The sequence below is a fragment of the Vespula pensylvanica genome, chromosome 14, assembly GCF_014466175.1.
Source record: "Vespula pensylvanica isolate Volc-1 chromosome 14, ASM1446617v1, whole genome shotgun sequence".
Classification (NCBI taxonomy): domain Eukaryota; kingdom Metazoa; phylum Arthropoda; class Insecta; order Hymenoptera; family Vespidae; genus Vespula; species Vespula pensylvanica.
In genome coordinates this window covers 1190502-1208001 of record NC_057698.1, presented here as the reverse complement: position 1 = coordinate 1208001, position 17500 = coordinate 1190502, and the positions used below count along the sequence as shown (strand labels likewise).

At 30.1% G+C, this 17500-nt stretch overlaps 1 protein-coding gene across 1 annotated transcript in view; it reads left to right on the top strand.

Annotated features, from left to right (window-relative positions):
* The window catches only part of LOC122634251 (neuromodulin), a 49852-nt gene that overhangs the window by 15214 nt on the left and 17138 nt on the right, over positions 1-17500 (top strand). Inside the window, exons 2-3 of the mRNA XM_043823004.1 lie at positions 13773-14078; positions 15189-15322. Coding sequence (XP_043678939.1) covers positions 13773-14078; positions 15189-15322 — 440 coding nt within the window. The remainder of the gene's footprint in view (positions 1-13772; positions 14079-15188; positions 15323-17500) is intronic.

Genomic DNA, 17500 nt, shown 5'->3' with positions numbered 1-17500 from the left:
CGAATAATAGAAAAATAAAATCATACGTTTAGGATATTAGAATTTTCATAGAATGAGAATTTGGATAAAGATCTTCAATAATAATTCTATATTGCTCGATTATTAGAAATTTCATTAGAAGGACGAACTGGAAGAATATTCTTAACGGTGAAACAATCAAGGAGGCTCGAGAAACACGATCGTTCTTTGTAATGAAAATTGGCTGAGCACTCATCCCGACCTTTCAACGACCTCTCGAGCTCGATTTAATTGCCTTTTTCTCTCTTTCTTTCTTTCTTTCTTTCTTTCTTTATTTCTTTTTTTATTCCTTCATCTTCTTCTTTTTCCAATTTCACGACTCGAACGAAGTGACGGTTAACAAAAGATCGCACCTACGTAATCGAGAATGTTCGCGCGAAATTTTTTCCCCTCCTTACAATTCCCTGAAAAAGTTTTATATCGTAGATCAAAAAAAAAAAAAAAAGAAAAAACGAGCGAGAGAGAGAGAGAGAGAGAGAGAGAGAGAGAAGGGAATGGAAGAGAGAGAAAAAGGTCAGTCGATTTACGATTAAACTTTAGGAATTATTTCGCATGGTGAATGTTACACATTGAAAACGTTTTACTATTTCCTACACGTTCTGCTAAATTGAAAACTTATTATTTATTTATTTTTATTTTTATTTATTAGACCGGAGTAATCGTTTAATAACAGAAAATATAAAAATTGCATATATGCATGTACATGTATCTAGATATATCTGTCTATATATATATATATATATATATATATATAGATAGATAGATGTATACATACGATTAAAAAATAATATTTTTCCATAGATATATCTATATATACAAGATAAAAAAATACACAAAGAAAGAAAATGGCAATATATATATATATATATTTTTTTTTCAAACGTTATAAAAAAGAAAATAATCGAAATAAACTTTTTTAGTATACATAAAACTCGATCAAATGGAACGCAGTTTTGCAGTTTGTTGTGTGTGATATGTAAAATGAAAAGTAAACAACATAATATATACTATTTCTATCTTTATTTTTCTCACGACAATATCGAAATACACTTTTCTGCAGTTTTAAATTCGAACGTCCACACACGAACGCGTACATATACGCATGCATATACAAATATACACATATATAGTGCGATGTTTATCACTGTTGCTTTTCGAGACTCGTTATCTCGAAATTTTATCTTGTAATTGGACGATAATATCGAACGATAACACGCTGCTAAACGAACGAATGGGCGGATGAAAGGGATCGTCGGGAGAGAAAAAGTTTCTCTCTATTCGCCTTTGAAAAGAAAATTCTGAACAATCGAACCGTTTACTTTTTCAATAGTACCAAAGCTACGCTATATACAACGACACGTTTTTGCATATCCAGCTGACAATACATTATTTTAATCGACTATGTCTCTCTCTCTCTCTCTCTCTCTCTCTCTCTCTCTCTCTCTTTCTCAATTTTTTATATTTTTATAGTTTCTCTTTTATTTGTTATGATCGTAATTATTACTATTGTTAGAAAATTATAATTTTTTTATATTTCTCTCTCTCTCTCTCTCTCTCTCTCTTTTTCAAAAATAATACTTCTGTAGTTCATCCTTTAAAACTCTATTTAAATTCAAATATTTCTCAAACTCGTTATATCTTGTATTTAAACTACTTATACTTTACAATTATCTTTGCTACATTCACATGCTCCAAAATAAACAAATGAATTCTCTTTTCTTCCTTATCGTTGATTCTCGACAAGGTAGATAAAAATTGTAAACTGTCATGAGAGAGAAACTGTCAAAGAGAGAGAGAGAGAGAAAGAGAGAAAGAGCTTATTATTCGAGTTAAGAAGAACAAATTGAAAACAGTTCGTTTGCGTGCTCGAAAATCGCTCGCGTGTTTTTAACGAGTGTCGAATGGATAACAAGAGAGAAAGAGAGAGAGAGAGAGAGAGAGGATAAAGAAAAAAAAATGTATAATAAAAAAAAAAGGAAAATTGCGCTTTTAAAACGGGCCGAACAATTTTTGCAAGCTCGTTGCGGACGATATCAACAGTAACGACATACAACATACCACACGCAACACATCGGCTCGTTCGCTATTTTTATTTAACGATTTCACGCACGAATACGCTCGATCTACCTGAGACCTAATCGAGCTCGAACGACGTTCTTCGAATATGCACGACTTTTAATATCGTAATCGGTCTTTTATGTTTGTTGTATTCAATGAACAAGAAGAATGGAAAATGAGAGAGAGAGAGAGAGAGAGAAAGAGAGAGGAAGGGAGAGAAAAAGATTAATAGTTTTTGAAAATTAGTTTGTAAACAAAATTGATACAAGGTGTATCGTTTTCTCTTTCTTTTTATTTATTTATTTATTTATTTATTTATTTATTTATTTATTCTTTTTTTAAATTTTTACGCTACCAGGGTCATAGAAGTATTTTCTCGCTACGAAATGCGAGACGATTTTTAATCTCAAGGAAATATCGTAATTATTTTAATATCTGATATACTAGATTTAATTAATTTCTGTCGGTCGTGAATGTCGCAATTTTATTTTCGAGTGGCAACAACAATTGTCGTTTAATAGCGAATTGCATATATTTTTTTTATGATTATACTTTTAAACGCAATAAAAAAGTAAACTGGTAGATATAAAAATAATACTGATAACAATATCGTCAACTTGGGAATAACATTATCATAATATAGTTTAGTATAGCTTTAACATATCTATAATCAATCCAACGGACAAAGAAAGAAACGAAAGAAAAAGGGAAGAAAGATAATGTGTTCCATCGACTGTGAATCACAACCTGTATGAAAGTAAAAATTTCTTTTATTTCTTTTTTCTTTTTTTTTTTTTTACTCGTTCTCTCATTTTTTATTTATTTTCTCTCTTCTTCCAGAGTCATAAACGCGATCGTAGATATATTCTTTCCGATCGCTTTTTTTTTTTTTCTCGTAGAAGACGTAGAGAGCAACACGACCTCGTTTTTACGACAAAAATAACGGAATATCATGAAAAAGATAGGAAAATCGATATCTAGCTTCCCGTTTTCCTATTTCCCTTTCCTTTGTATCGTTCCTACGATAATACGCGCTATAGCCATTATAATGCGACATAACTTGCTTTACATATTTCATATCCCCTCGAGTCTTCTCTTCTTTCATCATGAAGCAGATTTCGTTCCTCCGAAAGAAGCTTTGTCACTTTTTAATAGGATTCTTCTTCTTCTTCTTTCTTTCTTTCTTTCTTTCTTTTTTTTTTTTTCTACGAAATCACGTTAAATGAATTAATTATAATCGAACGAGATAATTGCGGAACGACAATCGATGTTTCGGTACTATTCATCAAAATTCCATGAAATAGTAGTAATTGGTATGTTGAACGCGACGAATTAACAAGTTATAAATTAGTTTGAAAAAGAGACCTACTTTTACGAAACGGTGTAACGTTTGGGAATTTGTTAAATATATTGAATCGATAACAACTTGTTCTCTCTTTCCTTCTTGATCTCTTTCTTCTCTCTCTCTCTCTCTCTCTCTCGTTCGATAATTAACTTCTATTTCTTCGAGACTTCCTTAAAAAAACTTGAGTATTTTGTCGTATTAATTATACTTAAACTCTTAAAAGTTATCATAGATGGACAAATAGAAAAACGCAATATAACATTTTAAAAGTTCGTATATATCATTGTCTCGTTATTATTTAAAATGATGACAATTAATTTTTACAGAATTATTATGGAAATTATAAGCGTCGAATCAATATTATCAGTTGTAGAATCTTGAAAAAAAAAAAAAGAGAAAAAAGACAATATTCGACGTATTATTAATATGAAAAAAGAAAAATTATATGTGTACTCGTATTAATCACATTAAAAGTTTCATTTAAATTGTATTCGAGATCGTTGTCTTATCACAGACATCATTTTAATCTTTTAATTATACGAGAAAAATATTAATGAATTTCAAATGATTCGAATATAATTGTCAGAGCTTATCATAAAACTTCATATGTACATATACACACAGTCGTATTTTGTAAGTTCTTCTGTATATATATATATATATATATATATATATATATATATACGTTCATAGAAATAACCTAAGGGATAAATATAAAAAGGATTTTACATTAACATTAATTTCGGTGACACGTAATGTGATTTCCACTTAATTTCCATAACAAATACTAATATACAATATTTTTCAATGTGTTGAGTAATAAATGAGAATATCTCAAAAACGAACGAATAATAATAATTATTATTAATGGCGTATTATTATTATTATTACTATCATTGATTAATAATTATTATATTTCTTTTAATAACATGACATGTATATATATTGATATTAGTTTTGTTCATGTTCATAATTAAAATAATAATAATAAAATTTATATATATATATATATATATATATATATTTAAATATGAAATATAATAATTAAATTATTGAAATTATTATAATTATAATGAATTAAAACGAATTTTGAGTTCCAATCGGACGTATTTATTTGTGTGTGCGGACAAATATGTTTTTAATTAATTGTCCATCTATTAATCATAGCAAAGTTAGTTCGTTAAACTTTCATTTCCAATAGACGATTGAAAAAATTTTCTCCCTTGAGAAAATATTTAAATAACATAAAAAAAAAGTAAAGAGAAGGAGAGCTTACGCCTCTTCGAATAACGAAAGCAATTGAGCTTCGGTCACGCTCGATGCCTGTCGACCTTTGGATAAACTTTCTAGAAAAAAATCTTACTATAATAGTAAGTATAATAACTAATCTCTATAAGGAAAATACGGTAGACTTCTTTTCATATAACTCGAAGAGCTTATGTTAGTTCTTGCGAATGAATAAACGTGTCAACTGAAATTGCAATATGATTTACAAAGGAGATTAAAAAAAGCACGATAAAAATTCATCCGAAGGAAGAAAAAATATGTTTGTCATTGTATAATACATTGTCTAGAAAATGTGTTACTGTTGATTAAACGAATCGTAGATAATGACAATGTCAAGGATCATTTTATTTGTCATATTGCGTTTGTACGATGTTTTCGAAATTTTTTATTACAAATGTAGAAATATGACTAAACGAATCACAAGTAATAATAATAATGTCAAAAGAAAAAGGATGTCATTGATAAAATAATAAGTAGATTATTAACAATCTTTATTTTTATTTGTCATATTGTGCATTATCTTTTACAAATTTTTTATCTTGAATTCTCGAAATCTATATCACATTATTGATCTAATCATAGACAACTGAATAATCACAAGATTTTTATCATTGAAAAATGATCAGTAGAATAACGAAACATATCTATTATATATGAACTGACTCTTGTTCTCTCGTCTCCTATCAATCATTCTTTTTCACCGCTTATCGTTAGAAAGATCAAACAAATAAGAGAGAGACAGAGAAAGAGAGAGAGAGAGAGAGAGAGAGAGAGAGAGAGAGAGAGAGAGAGAGAGAAGAGAGAAAGAAAAAGAAATCATTTCTAATCTTGATTCAAATCGTACACGAGGGAGTCATTTTTAACTTTTACACTCTAAAATGGAATCAATCATTCTGTTCTTTGATTGACGTATGTCGCAATCTATCGAAATTTCTATTTCTTTCTTTTCTTTCTTTTTTTTTTTTTACAATAGAAAAAAAAAGCTTCAATTTTTGCGTGCACTTTACTCGCATGAGCTCTTCGTCAAAGTACCGCAGAGCTTTCGCGGTGCTTTTAGAGTAATATCGTTTTGAGAATTTTTCATTTCTTTTTTCTATTTTCTATTTTCTGTACTTTTTATTTTTTCCTATGCAAGCCAAGCGGACGCTAGAAAAAAGAAAAACAGAAATTTCACCTCTTCTCTTTCTCTTTCTCTCTGTTTCTTTTTTTTTTCCTTTCGTCCTCTGCATATTCATACATGTTTTTTAACCTTTGGTCATATATTTGCGTGCGTGTGTATTTGTGTGTGTGTGTGTATGTGTGTGTGTATACGTGCGTGTATAGTAATATCGATAAGAGTTATCTTACGTAAGCTCGATATTGCATAAAAGAATAAAAGTTCATTTATTAATGCACCTTTAAAAGATTAACGCACGCGATTGCATTATCGAGAGATCGATTTATAAACCTTCTTTTCTATTTTTTTTTTTTCTGTATTATAGTGCAGATTCAACGACAAAAGAAAAAAAAGAAGAAAGAAAGAGATTGCTCGGGGATATAATGAAGTCTAGTAGATAAAGTATCGATAACGATCTTCGAAAAGTTTAGCAAAAAATTTTAATATAGTAATAGTAATAACAATAATAATAATAATAATAATAATAATAATAATAATAATAATAATAATGATAATAATATGAAAGATCACTTCTCGAGAATTAAAAATATACTTGAAGAAAAATAATGGGATTATTTTTTTACGGTTAAAAATAATCTAAATCTTTATCGAGTGTCTTCTAAAAATAGACGAATGACCCAATCAAAGATTTCATTTCTGTTTTTTTTCTCTTTCTCTCTTTTTTCAATTCTTTTCTCTTCGTTCATTAATTAATATTGAAATAATAGAAGGATTAAAATATCGAGCGTTCGAAATATTCTCGATATTGCAGTATAGATTCTCTCTCTCTCTCTCTCTCTCTCTCTCTATCTTTCTCTCTGTCTGTCTTTCTCTCTGTCTCTCTCCCCCTTACATTAAAGAGAGATTGTCGAGCAAGTCCTTTGTTCTCGAAAGATTTTGAGAGTCTCCATGTCTTGTTCGTGGGATATAACTCGAGATGTGTAGTGAACCACTAGTAGAAGACGAATCCACACTTGGTGACCACAGGATGGATAGTTTCGAGTAGAATTCACGAGGGAATGGAGAAGAAAGAGAGAGAGAGAGAGAAAGAGAGAGAGAACCAATGTAATCCGCTTTGGTATAGCGATATAAAAGCTATCGAAGGCTAGAGAACCTTCCTAAATTCTGTAAAAACATTATCTTCGATAAAAATAATCGAATTTTAAAAGGATCCATTTATACGCAACGTTGCATTTCTTTCGTAGATATTTCAAGAGACATCTTTCTTCTAAAAAAGAAAAGAGAAAAAGGAAAAGATGACAGATACTTTATTTTCAATAAATATCAGAATCTCTGGCAGGTGTTTAACGAAAGTTGGTCAAGCGTCGATAATGAATTTACACCGAAGTTTAGTAAATTTAACCGATTTACTCTCTAACAGTTTCGATTTATTCGTCCGTGACGAGTTATCGTGGTGCATCCCAAAACGATACTGTTGCGGGCTAATATGTTCGGGTAATAAATTTTTTTTATTTTTTTATTTTTATTTTTTTTTTTTTTTTCTTTTAAGAAAAGTAAAAAAAGAAATAGTCGGAGACAATTCGACCCAATAAAAATTTTCGATAGATTGATATCTTTAATATCGTTTTAAATTTATCCGAGATAGATTTAATCGGCATAAGTAATTTTCTTCGTTATTATCGTTAGTTGGAACGAGTAAAAATACTTCTTTTCCTAGTTTCTCATAATTTATTTTCCTTTTAAAACTTGTCCCGTGATACGTATATGCTTGGGTAGTTCGCAAAAAGAAGAACTTCATTTTGAGTTAGAAGAACGAGCAGGAAAACGTTAAAGATCGCGTAAAGTAAAATTTTCATTTAAAGTATTTTCTCTTTGAGAGGATATGGAAAAAAGGAAACGAAAAGAAAAGAAAAGAAAATATATTCAACAACAGACCACTAAGTCTTTTACCGTTAGAGAGCTACTAAGATCCCTTTTTAACTATTTACGTTTTATCTAGCTCGTTCGAAACTCCTCCCTCAAATATTTTATGTTGATACGATGTATTATCCTCTTTAAGATCTTTTTTTATACCAACTACATATGCATTCCAAGTATCAACTTACATATGTACGTATGTATGTATATATATATATATATATGTACGGACTTACGTAAGCGAACCCCTTTAGTGTTTATTAATAGCAATGTGAAACGACTTTAGATAATAGATATCTAATATAAAAACTAAGATTACGTAAAAACATGTCTACTGTATATATATATATATATATATATATATATATATATTCTTTTTTATCAAATTTTTCTTGTCAAACTTGTTAAACTTTTTGATATACCCTGAAGAAAAAACTTGGTTTTTATAAATTCGTTTGAAAGAAAGGATAGAAATGTTAAAAGAAGAAGTTGAAAGAATATAGAAAAAGGAATTGTTCGGAATTGTAATACATCTTTTCGATAAACTATGTTAAGTTCTACTACAAGGTCCTCCTACGTGAAACGTGTATTTTTACTTCCCGCTTAAATTCCGGATCACTGAGGTTGAAAGTGTCATCGGAGCGAAAACATTTCATTAAAATTCATAGCTATCGAAGTGAAGTCCGCCGGATTTCACGCAACGGCCGATCTTCCCATCGCGTGTTGTTGTGTTCGTCGTCGTCAGCAAAATTTTCACGCGTTCCCAAAAATCTAGAGAAGAGAAAAAAATATTCTTCCTATCGCGTTCTTTCTCCTTTTCTTTATGAATATTCATATGTATATTCTTTTTATTTACTCGACATGATTTCACATTCGAAAGGAACAAGTTTATTGTTTTAAACAACAACAATTGAAGAAAATTCATTTTTGTAAAAACGAGATCGGTAAAGTTAACGAAGGAATATAATAACGATTGCTATTAAGAAATATTCCAAAAAAATTGCGATTTTGTGACACGTTTGACGTAGGTAGGAGAAAAAGGTGTGACGAGGAAATCTGGATCAAGAGCTGATTTTTCTTTCTATTTTTTTTCTCTCTCTCTCTCTCTCTCTCTCTCTTTTCACCTTCCAAAAAAATTCGCTTATGTCAGAGACACTCGAGAACAGTCGCTTGGAGATTTTCTTCCTTTTCTATCTTTTTTTTTTCCTTTTTCATTAATTTTTTATTTCTTTTTTTGTTCCATTTCTTTCAGTTTCTGGTAGTACTTGCATAGTATTTATGTATGATAGAAAAAGAGAATGGAAGTTTGGGTCGATTAATGGCTTTCGTCTTTAACGTGGCATCATAGGTTTTTATTAAATTTTTCAGTAAAATTGGAAGAGATCGGAGGAGATAAAGGGAGAGAGGGTGGAAAGAGGGGTTGTAAGGGAGGAAAGCGAGATAGGTAAAAATCTAGGAGGATGGAGGAAATTCAATCGACGTCATTCCGACGAAACAAACGTCGGAACCAATCGAAATATCAAGTATTGTCGACTGTTTCCCCAATGGAGAAGCTTTCCTGCAATTGGACATGACTCGAAATGTTTCGTTTTCCAAAATTGTCTGCTTCGTTAATTGAACCGAATCTCGATTGAGGGACGTCAAATTAAAAAAAAAAAAAAAAGAAGAAGAATCATAAAGATAGAAGATATTATATTTTTTTAATACTTTCAATTATGTTTTACATAGCTTGTCATAATATATTAGATAGACGTTAGCGTGGATTATTAAATAATGGAAGGGACATGGAGTTGAAAAAGAAAAGGAAAATAAAGGAGAAAGAAAAAAAATGGAAGGACAATCGAATAATCGTTCTAATCGATTATCGTCAAAATGACTGAAGTTTGTACGTCGTGACTAATTTGACTAGAATGAAACTGGAGATAATTCGAAAGGTCAAGGCTTTCTGTTGGAAGAAAGATGTGAGCGCGCGAGCGCACTCAACACGTCAAAAAATGGGGCTGTTTCGACGTTACGTAATAACACGAGAGAAGATAACTGGTGAGAGCTTTCGCAGCTAAATTCCAAGCTCTAATAGGAGATTCTTGATTGATCCACGAAGAAGAAGTTTCCTTGGTATATCGCGAGAACTATGCCAAAGAGGAAATTCCAAAGAGGGCAAATTGCGAAGGAAAATTGCTAGATACCTGCGTGCCGATCTTTTTATACGTATTTGTATTTGAAATTTCCGGAACCTCCCTAAAAAGTCAAAAAGCTTTCGTTCAATATACAAACATCGAGAAATCACTTTGAGATCATTAATATTATTTAATGAATATTTTCATTCTATGTGTCTGTGTTTCTGTGTGTTTAATTTTATTCAGTTTCCTTTTTGAAATAAAATTAAAATTTATGAGAAATATTTTACGATCATATACACATACATGCATATGCGAATATTTTCTAGAAAATCTCTCTCTCTCTCTTTCTCTCTCTCTCTCTCTCTCTCTCTCTCTCTCTCTCTCTCTATCTCTCTATCTATCTCTATCTCGATATACAAATATGTACATAAATTTTTTTTTATTATCTACTATTGAGTTCGCTCAAAGTTTATGTTGTAGTATCTCATTGGACATGTTATTGCGTCGGATATAACATAAAATTAATAAAAATATATCACGTTATTTAAAAAATCATCGATGATCTTTAAATTATTTCAAGAAAAAATATATTCACGCGGTATAACTTTTTGTTACTTTTCGAATTGGATATTGATTTATTCAAATGAAATCTCGGATATATAAAATACATAGATGATACTAGATACTTGTAACATAAACATTACCTACTAGTGATTTTTAAAATTGCAATTTTCCAGAGAAACTTTTCTGGTCCTTTGGCTATAGCAACCTATGTAATATTTTTCTGAACATGCGAGAGATACTCTACATCGTTTATTTAAGAACGTTATCTGTCCGTGTAGTATTAATTTTTTCGAAAATATATCCCAACGTGAAAGTTGCGTCTCCGTCTCGATAGACAAGGAGAAACTATAAAACAAACAAGTTTCTTCATTTTCCTGGAGGCTTTCGAAACTTATAACTATGCCAAGTGTTCGTATTCGCTCTGGCGAATATTAAAAACTTGAAAATTCATCCTACGAACTTTCCCGAGCTTTTCCGCGGTGACCGTTGTTTATTCGGTTACTTTAATGCCTCTTGAAATAAAGAGAGATAAAAGTTATAATAAATAAATAAAAACAAAACAAATTTTAGATATAATAGTAAACGGATTCCGGCTGAATGATAATCGGAGCAAGTTTTACGTTTTAACAAGCAAGCAACCTCCAATACGATAATCTTCTAACGTCAAAACAATTTTATCCTTGACTATAACTTCGTGTTTATATTATATATATATGTGTGTATGTGTGTTTGTATACATATTTATGTGTGTGTGTTTATGTTCACACCCTATCCTGACGTGACTCGACCCTATAAAATCCATGAGTTAAATGCGAAGAAGGTGAAGGTGAACCTCGTTAAAGCGAAAGATGATTTTAATTGTATAGATAATACCTCTTCTTTATATATATATTTATATATATATATATAAAATTTGAAAAAGGATAAGGATCTTTTTAAAAAAAAGAAAAAGAAGCATTAGTCAAAAATTAAAATTTAAATTTCAAAAATTAAAATTTCATTCATTTAATTTTATAGATTTATTATGTAAATATTGTTATTGGAAAATCTATATGTAAAGTTTGAATCGTAGTCGATCGATCGATTATGATCGATAATCAATGATCGATCGTATAAATCGCTATCTAACGGCAAAATAATCGAACTAATATAGAAAAAAATGCCCCTGGCAATAGGCAACACTCCAACCACTAATGTTAGTTGTGAAGCCTAGTCGTCGATCGATCATGATCCATAATAAATGATCGATCCTGTACATCGCCATCTAGCGGTTAAATCGTCGAACCAATTTTATAGAAAGAATTGCCCCTGACGACAGGCAACACTTATTACGAGCGATAATCGCGAATTCTTATTTCGCATCATTTGTAATTGTTAATTTTTTCGTACCTATAACACAAATATAATTATATATTTTTACTTGAGGCACGTATTGCTTTTCTAATCTAGCAAGAGCCGATGGTAAAAGAAAAAAAAAAAAATTATATTTAGTTGTCGAACGTCACTAAAAGATGAATTCTACTTATTTTCAACATTTTCATCTTCGAGCAGTTCAGTGCAAGTTCAGTCGGTCGAGCTCTCGTTCCCGACTGCCATAGTTTCACGTCTCGTGAAAGCAATCAAAAGATTGGGGTGGCGAGTCACTTGACACAAAAAAGAAAGAAAGAAGGAAAAATGAAAGAGAAAAGAGGAAAGAGATGGGAAAAATTCTATATTGCCTCTCGCTTTCTAAGAGAAAAAAATATTTGAACTTGTAGGCACAAATGAGTTGGAAAAACAAAGTAACAGGCATCTTTCTCTCTCTCTCTCTCTCTCTCTCTCTCTCCCCCTCTCCCTCTTTTCCTCTATCTCTCTATCTTTCTTTCACTTCCTATGACCCGTCGCTCTTTCACTCTTTTTCTTCTTTACACTCCATCACCACACCTCCGACATAATTTTATCTCGTTTTTCGCTTCAGTCGTGTGTCGTTCAACGGCAAATATAGTCGTAATTATTAACGCAAAATGTTGAATCGAGTCGAGTGAACTAAAAGCTCGTCCATACGGTCTAAAAATACCTCTCTCTCTCTCTCTCTCTCTCTCTCTTTTTCTTGCTCTCGTGAATAAATGCTTCTAAGTTAAAAAAGAAAAAAGGAAAAAGAGGAGAAAAAGAGAGAAATGATAAAGTCACTCGATATCACGATCGATAATAGCTCGGAGGTTTAAGTTTCTCACGGAGGAAGAAAAACGAGAGAAACTAGACTTTGGATTCTGCAAAAAGATCGAGAAAAAGGGATAAAGAGAGAAAGGAAGGAGGAAAGAAGGAAAGGAGGATAATGAAAGGAGGAAAACGATACAAAGAAAAAGTCTCGCGTGAATTATTGCTGTCGCACTGTAAGTGACACACGTGTGTATATCTCTTAAAATATACTTTGGTGTGCGTCGATGCATATGTAGGTGTATAAGCATACGCTCGTAATTACTCCTTTCATCTCGTTCTCTCTCTCTCTCTCTCTCTCTCTCTCTCTCTCTCTCTCTCTCTCTTTCTGTCTCTATCTCTCTCGAATTGTACGTATTTTGGCGACGATATTTTACGAGCATTCGCTTTGTGAGGCATTGAGAAAGAAAGAAAGAAAAAAGGAAAAATGACAGAAGATACTCGAGAATTGGAAAGTACGAAACGAGAAGCAATTTGTGTCAGGCTCGATTTTTCTTTTTTCTTTCATAGCTCGTTAAGACGAGTAATTAACGACCACTGCGTACAGATTTCCCTGTTGATGAAGTTCGCGTTTATGACAAAATGTTTAACATGTTACCTTAATGAAAACTTCACTCTTGTTTCAGCAAGAAATATAATTGCCTGTGTATATTAAAAAAATTTAATTGTACTTTCTACATTTTTCTCTTTTTTCTATTTTTCTTTTTTTTTTTTTTTCTTTTAATAAAATAATTATAAATTGATACAATTTAAAGTTATATGTGTTTGTGTATCGGCCATGTCTATGATTAATTACTTATTTAAGTTTGTCTAAAAATTATCTAAGAAATTAACGAAACAACTATCAAATATCAAATGATGATAACAATAATGATAAGGAATTGTTGTTTCCCTATCATTATTTCTTACATAAGAATCTTATTGAACTTGTGTTTTATTATTTTAAATGTTACAATATTGTTGGTAATGAAGTTCAAAGTTAATATAATTAAGGATAAATAGTATGTTGGATCATCATGAAAAATAGGATCTTATATAATTTTTTTTTATATAATACATATATATATATACGAGAGAGATAGAGATAGAGATAGAAAGAAGAAGTCTAATATAATATTGATTTTAACTAATATAATATTTATTTTACTAGATATTCCAAAAGTAAACGACACTGAAAACAGTTCGAAAGAAACAAAAGCGGAGGAAACTTCGAAGGGAGATAAGTCCGAAGATAAGAAGGAGGAGGATAGTGAAAAAGTAGAAGAGAAAGAAGAAGACGTTTCGGATCAACATAAGGTCGAAGCTGCAACAAGGATACAAGCAGCATTTCGCGGACATCACGCGAGAAAGAGTATGAAAGAGACTGATACCTCGAAACAACAAACGGGGACCAACAAATCAGAATCCGAGCCGACCAAGGAAGAATTGCAACAGGAATTCCGTGCCGACGATAAAGGTAAATATTTTAATAAAAATATCAATAAACCTTCAATTGATTTTAATATTATTTTTCCAATTGTATCAACTATTTAAACTGTTAACTCGTTTTCTTTTTTCTTTTTTTTTTCTCTCTTTGTTTACCGCATAAGAACTTTTCCATGTTTTAGTATTTTTTCTCTAGAAAATAAAAAAAAGTGTGTCTTTGTATATATATATATATATATATATATATATATATATATGTATGTATGTATGTATGTATGTATGTATATACGTATATACAGAGCGAGTAAAAAGTTTGTAAGTGGTTTTAAAAATCAATTATTCTTTTTCGTAAACTTTAGCTAACCCTTGTAGTTTAGCAATCCGAAAAAAAAAAAAACAAATTAACCTGAAATACCTCGAAAAAGAGTAATTGATTTTTAAAATCACTTACAAACTTTTGGTCACACTTAAGAACATCTGTGACCGATCTTGTATATTATTTCACATAGTTTATTTTGATACTGCATGATTATGCGATCATATGATAAAACATTTTTAATTAATAAAACATTTCTTTAAAAAAAGAAAAAAAAAAAGAAAAAAAAATGTATTTAAAATAAAATTGAAGAACGTGAGGTCAAGGATTGCTTATTTATTATCAAGAAATTCTTTGTACGACTTTTAAAAACGTATATCGACAAAGCCAAAGGGTCGCTTTAATATCACGATTCTAAATCATACGATCAAGAATTCTCAAAGCGTGCTTTTCCTCAACATATTCGGAATCGAAGGAGAGAATTCAGCGCATCGTCGACACGTAGAGGTATAGCTATTGAAGATTCGAATCACGAGAATCGAACTAAGAAAGGATGCTCGATTCCTATTTCTAAACTCGAGCCAATTCCACCATTAAAAGGTGGCTAGCCGCAATTTCTTTTAGATCTTTTTAATTATTTATTTATTTAGAAATTAAATCTATACGTATCGATGAATCATTATAATCAAATAAAAAGAAATGTTGACACATTTGATATATAAAACAGAAATATAGTATAAACGAATAGATTTTTGTTGAACTTCATTGTTGTTTACTCTTTTTTTTTTGGTTTTTCAATTTTTGTTTTTTTTTAATATTTATTAGAACTCTGCGACGCAGCAACAAAGATACAAGCATCTTTCCGTGGCCACATGTCGAGAAAGGAACAAGCCGCTTCAGCTCTCGTCAAGTCGGCGGGAGAAATCGTTGAAAATGCTGCTTCCAAAATAGAAAAAAAGGTAAGTAGTATTATATAGGATACATTTTTTTATTAATAATTTTATTAATTTATTTATCTGTTCAACAGCACAACATTTTTTAACGGCACATTTGTTTTTATTATTATTATTATTATTATTATTATTATTATTATTATTATTATTACTATTGTTATTATTATTATTATTATTTAATATTTTAAGTTGAAATATCAAGCAGATATTACAGGTATATATGATACGACATACACGCGTGTACAAAGGTTGCCTATCGTCAGGAGTACGAGAATTTCAAAATTTATCGCACTTAATATTTTTAATTAAGTTATATAAAAAGTTAAAAAATTAGATTCTATATATTTTTAATATATCCAATTTAATTGGTATATGTATATAAATATAAATTTTTTAACTATTAAAATTTTATATATTACGATATCTCAAATTAAGTTGTTTCTGTTTATCAAATTACTTAATTATATTTAATGAATTATTTTTTATATTTTCATTATTATTATTATTAATTATTATTGTTATTGTTACTATTATTATTATTACTATTGTTATTATTATTATTATTATTATTATTATTATTATTTGTTATTATTACAATTTATAATTATTAATTTTCTTAATATCCTTTCTATATGCACAGTATAATAAATATAGGTATATTATATACTGACGTTATCACGAAGTTTGATTTATAATGAACAAGATCTTTATCGCCTCGTTAATTCAACGAAGACGCTCAATATAAAACCACGCCCTCGGCACTGAGAAAATAGGAATTGCAGGGGAATCTCGTATACGAACTCGCTCTCTGTCTGTCTCTTTCGATCGGTCGATAAAAGTCTTTTTCTATGCAATCATAGAACGATATATATCCTCACGGAGTTAGAGCAGTTATTCTTCGTTTATTGTGAATCATTCATTTTCACATACAGGGTGTTCTATAATTTTCAAACTGTCGGAAACAAAGTTCACATTCGATTTCAAAATTTGTTCGAAGTATTCGTATAAACGTATCACATAAATCATTAATAATTTTTTTTAATATAGAATTTTTGTAAATTAAAAATATTCAAATTTTGATACTGTTTTACTATTATATATAATACAAATAAAAATCGAGGGAAAAGAAAAAAAAATATATATATATATACACATATATAAATCAATTCAATTCCAATAGATTGAGATTTATAGGACACTCTATATATAAGGGGCATTCTTAAAAGGAACGTATCTACGAAATGGATCGTATCTAGGATGCTGCGAAAACGAGCCACTATAAAGAATTGTGAGTCATTGATCCAATTTTCATTTGAATAATTGAAGAGAAGAGGAATGTGAATCGTATCGAGTCGAATAAATTAACGCGTACGATCGTATATTTTTTTTTTTTTTTTTCTTTTTATTAACGTAATTACGATCTCAATGATAATTTCAATGGGTTAGAAAGAGAAGATGAAAAGAAAATGAAAAGCTGTTACCATGGAAACATCTCCGATGCTCGAGCCAACAAATATAATAATGGGTACGTACCTACATGCATATATGTATCTCGGGAAAATGCGTTTGAAAAAGCTCGGAAAGTATCAGCCTCGTGTGAATCGAAGCGTGTTGCTCGTCAGATAGGGAATATCAAGAAAAAGAAAGTCTCTGGAGTCATACGTATGCGTACAGTGATATCAAAAAAATATTTTTTTTTAATTTAATCATTTCTCAATCATTCTCGAACGTAACGAGGAATTTTTTAATTGTAACTATTAAAGTAATTTGTTAATAATCGGAAATAAAATAAAATGTACTTCTTTTTTTCTACTGTCTTAACAAAAAAAAAAAAATGCGAAGCGACTTTTGATTAAACTTATTATTGTTATTTACATTAAAATTATTTTCACGTTTCGTTATATGAGTTATATTTAAAAAAAAAAAAAAAGAAATATATATATATATATTAATATTTTTTTGGCAGACTGTACATGTTCTCTTTATCAGACTCGATAGTTTTAAAGCTCGTCGTCTTGTTTCCCCTGGTTATCATCATCCTTAACGTGCTTCGAAATGGATAAACCAAGCATCTCGACTTTTTGCCCACTGCAACGCCCTTCATTTTCTAAGTGCTTTTGCTCTTAAATCGACGTTAATACATTCGACCTTACTTTTTTCTTTTTTTTTTTTTTTTTTTTTTTT